Source organism: Macadamia integrifolia, chromosome 7, assembly GCF_013358625.1.
Source record: "Macadamia integrifolia cultivar HAES 741 chromosome 7, SCU_Mint_v3, whole genome shotgun sequence".
NCBI lineage: Eukaryota > Viridiplantae > Streptophyta > Magnoliopsida > Proteales > Proteaceae > Macadamia > Macadamia integrifolia.
The window spans coordinates 26,367,400-26,371,325 of NC_056563.1; the positions used below are offsets into that span (position 1 = coordinate 26,367,400).

General features: G+C 40.2%; 1 protein-coding gene across 1 annotated transcript; it reads left to right on the forward strand.

The window, feature by feature from the left end:
- The first annotated feature begins 3,257 nt into the window (after positions 1-3,257).
- LOC122083201 (heavy metal-associated isoprenylated plant protein 26-like) lies at positions 3,258-3,926 on the forward strand. The gene is made up of 2 exons (XM_042650925.1): positions 3,258-3,402; positions 3,506-3,926. The coding sequence occupies exons 1-2, from the start codon at positions 3,313-3,315 to the stop codon at positions 3,890-3,892; spliced, it is 477 nt and encodes a 158-aa protein (XP_042506859.1). The 5' UTR covers positions 3,258-3,312; the 3' UTR covers positions 3,893-3,926.

Consider the following 3,926-nt stretch of genomic DNA (forward strand, 5'->3'; position numbering starts at 1 on the left):
AATAATTGGATTGAAAAACAGGAAAGAGAGAGAAAAAAAATGACTGTAACCATCCAAATTCTCAGGCCCAGTCCAATGTATCTTCATTAATTTCCTCAATCGCCCACTTCCTCAATCCTCATCCACTTAATTCTGTATTCAAATTTCCATGGAGACAACCAAAAACCAAAGCTGACACGCCTCCCTCTACGTCTTCTATCCTTCCCTCCATTACACTCATTATCACTATAAAGCTCATCATGCACTCCTTCCCTGCAGAAGTCCCTAACAAGAAATCCAAACAATTGTGTTCTGCAAGGGAGAATAATCATGGCAGCCTCCAATTCCAATCTGAGTGTGAAACTTTTGATTGACAAGAAAGCCCAAAAGGTTCTGTTCGAAGAGGCAGGCAAAGAGGTTGTGGACTTCCTCTTTAACCTCTTGGCCTTGCCTCTAGGAACTATTGTCAAGCTCCTCACCAAGGATAGCATGGTGAGTACTTTGGGTAATCTTTACAATAATGTAGAAAACATGAATGAAGCCTAGATAGAACCTAACACAACCAAGGTCTCCCTCCTTGAACCCAAACTTCCACCTTATGTTTCCCAAATTCCTCTCCTTTTGTCCAATACAATTTCACCTACTCCTAAAGTCACTCTATACTATTACAGGTGCAGCAACCATCATAGCTATCTAAGCAATAACTATACAACTCCCTGTCCTCAATGTCAAGGTCAGATGTTAATACAGATGACTTATGTTAATAGTACAGGAACTGCAAAAGAGAACCCAAGTGGAGTTGAAGGTGGGTATGTGAAGGGACTGGTGACTTATATGATCATGGATGATTTGTCTGTGACTCCCATGTCTACCATTTCTGGTATCACTCTCTTGAACAAGTTCAATGTCAGGGAAATAGGTCCTCTTGAAGAGAAGGTAGTTTGTTTGGGAATGGATGAGGTAAGTAACTAACCACTTCTGTAATCTCTCTTTCTAATCTGTTTTGAAAAGAGTGGGAATGAATTTTGTTAAGTTTGCCTCAAATTCTTGACATGTTTTGAAGATTGACCCACTTTGATATATTTTGGTAGTTGAATGAGAAGTTTTTTGAGATCTGTGATAGAAGCAGAGAGCCCAGCCTTGATCTCGTATGGGGGTGCGGGGGCGTAGCTCCGTAATATGGTTCGATCGGATTGACCGTGACTTGATGGGTCGACCTGCGACTTGGAGTATATAATGTACTGTTGTCATGTTGAGAAAGTCATTGTATTTTGGGGGTTTTTCGAGCTAGGGTTATAGACGAGTTTTCTCATTATTGCTTGGGTGTAATATTTCTTCTGCATAGTGAAACATCTTTTTCTTTGCCCGAGGACGTAACATACCACACCGGTGTGTGAACCTCGTTAAATCTCTATATTGTACGAATCTATGATTTGTTTATTTTCATATTTTCTTGGTGTTTGCTCTAACAAATTTTAATATTTTCATATTATTTCATACTTGTGTATATATGGGGTCTAGCTCTTCTAAAAGCTTCTTTGCAATCAAAGACAGCTCTCACAAATGTATTTTTTGGGAAAAAGCTCAAACCTCTCATCAAGGAAAGCTGTGAAATCTTTGCCCATTGATTGTGTGAAAATTTCGCTCCATGCTTGATTGGGTTATAGTCTTTAAATTTCTTTGGTTGTGGTGGGAAATATTTTCGTTGGTATAATGAATCTAATTTTTATTTAGTTCTATCTCCAATGTATTTATTGATTATTCTGCTCATGCCCTTAAGTGCCATGAACAGTTTTTAGAAATTTTTGTAAACAAAACGATTTATGCAAATAGTTTAAAGGCAATCAAACTGGATTTGGTCATAAATTACCTATCAGGCTAGGGTTTCCCATGTCGGGCCACTGGGTCACATCATTCGGTCCAGGTCAGATCTGTTGTTCACTCATCGACCGGACTAGTAGCTTGGCTAATGGGTTAAAAAATATTAAAAAAAAATATATGGGCTTCCATAATTTATAGCCCAATGGTTTAACACTGTTTCTTCATACCAGTCCATTGAGATTGAAATCTTTTCTAGAACCCAAATTTGTTGTCAAGAGGGTATGGGTTGGTTTTAATTTGGGCTATGTTTGGTAGTCAAGAGAAGAAAAGAAAAGAAAAAGGAATCTGAAAAAGAGAAGAAATGGTGAAAAAAATAAAAAGAGTATATATGTTTGGCTACCAAGAGAAGAAAAGAAAATAAAAGAAAAAAATTCAAAAAATTTTGAATTTTAGGAGAGAGATAGACACATAGGAAATCATTGTGTAATCATTCATTTTTGTCTTATTATGTTTTCATATTTTCTCATGTTTTTTTGTGTTTTTGACAAGAAAATTTTTGGGGAAGCAAAAGAAAATTTCGTAATTACCAAGAAAAATTTTAAATTTGAAAAGGAAAATCTTTTCTTAGGTGAAGACATAGCAAGTACAAAGTAAATTCTTAACCCAAGGAAAAAAAGTACAAAAAAATGTATTATTTTCTTTTCTTTTTTTTCTCTTGGCTACCAAACACAACCTCGGTGAAAAAGTTAAGTCCCCAGCCTTTCATCAGACAAGCTATGTTCACTCAATAGTTTGCAGTTCACATTTGGCACTTGGCAATGGCCCACCCTCCACCACCACAACCGCCACCCCACCCCGTAAGGTCCTTCCTCCCCAAGTCAGGTCCGATGGTCCATTCAGACCATTTCATATCATGTCGGACCCAGTTTGACGGGTTTGGACTTTGGACTTATCCAATGTGAAAACTTATCTAATTTTTTCTTTTGGACTTGTCTCATGTGGACACTTCTGCCCTTGGTCGACTCTCTCTATTTCTACACTCTCTCTTTTTTGTTTTTTTGGCTAAACTCTATCTCTACACTCTCCCTCGAGTCCGGCTACTCAATTGACCATAATAAGAGAAAAATGCTCTAATAAAGCCACGTGGCAGAAGAAAAAGAAGACTCCTTTACTCTTAGGAACCGAGTCAACCGACCGACCAATCCCTTCACTCTGACTAGCCGTTTCTACCAAGAAAGGCTCCTGTTGGCCGTTATAGTCGGTAGTCAGTTGAGCTAAGAAGATAAAATTGGAATAAATAACTAACTTACCTTCCAAGAAAAATCCCGCCGCACCACGACGAGCACGTGTCGGTATCATATGGTGGACGCGTGTCCAAACACCACGGCGATCGAGCTCCGCGATGCATAAATATGGGAGTGTGAGTTCCACTCCACATCTCCAAAACCATCTGCCTCTTCAACTTCTCAAATTTAACTTAATAAGGCAAGAAAGACCGACCGATCGATCGAAATGGGTGTTCTGGATCATATCTCTGAGATCTTTGATTTCTCTTACAGGTGTAGTAGTAGAAGGAAGCTCAAGAAGCACAAGCAATTGCAGGTAAACTACTAAATTAGCTAGCTTTACCCTCCTTTCTTCTTCCTCTTTGGTCACATCTCTAGCTAACTTGGTTGCTAATTAAAATTACTGTGGCTTGTGATAGACGGTGGAGATGAAGGTCAGGATGGACTGTGAAGGGTGTGAAAGGAAAGTGAAGAAATCAGTGGACGGGATGAAGGGAGTGACACAAGTGGATGTGGAGCCCAAGAAAAACAAGGTCACGGTTACTGGGTATGTGGACCCAAAGAAGGTGTTGCACCGTGTCCAGTATCGGACGGGGAAGAAGGCGGAGTTTTGGCCTTACATCCCATACGAAATGGTGGCCCACCCATACGCTCCAGGTGCTTACGATAAAAAGGCCCCATCTGGGTACGTGCGCAACGTTCTGGTGGACCCACAGTCCTCCAAGTTGGCACGTGCCAGCTCTCTGGAGGAGAAATACGTCTCCGCCTTCAGCGACGATAACCCCAACGCTTGTTCCGTCATGTGACAGACCACACATCCACTCTCTCTCTCTCTCTTAG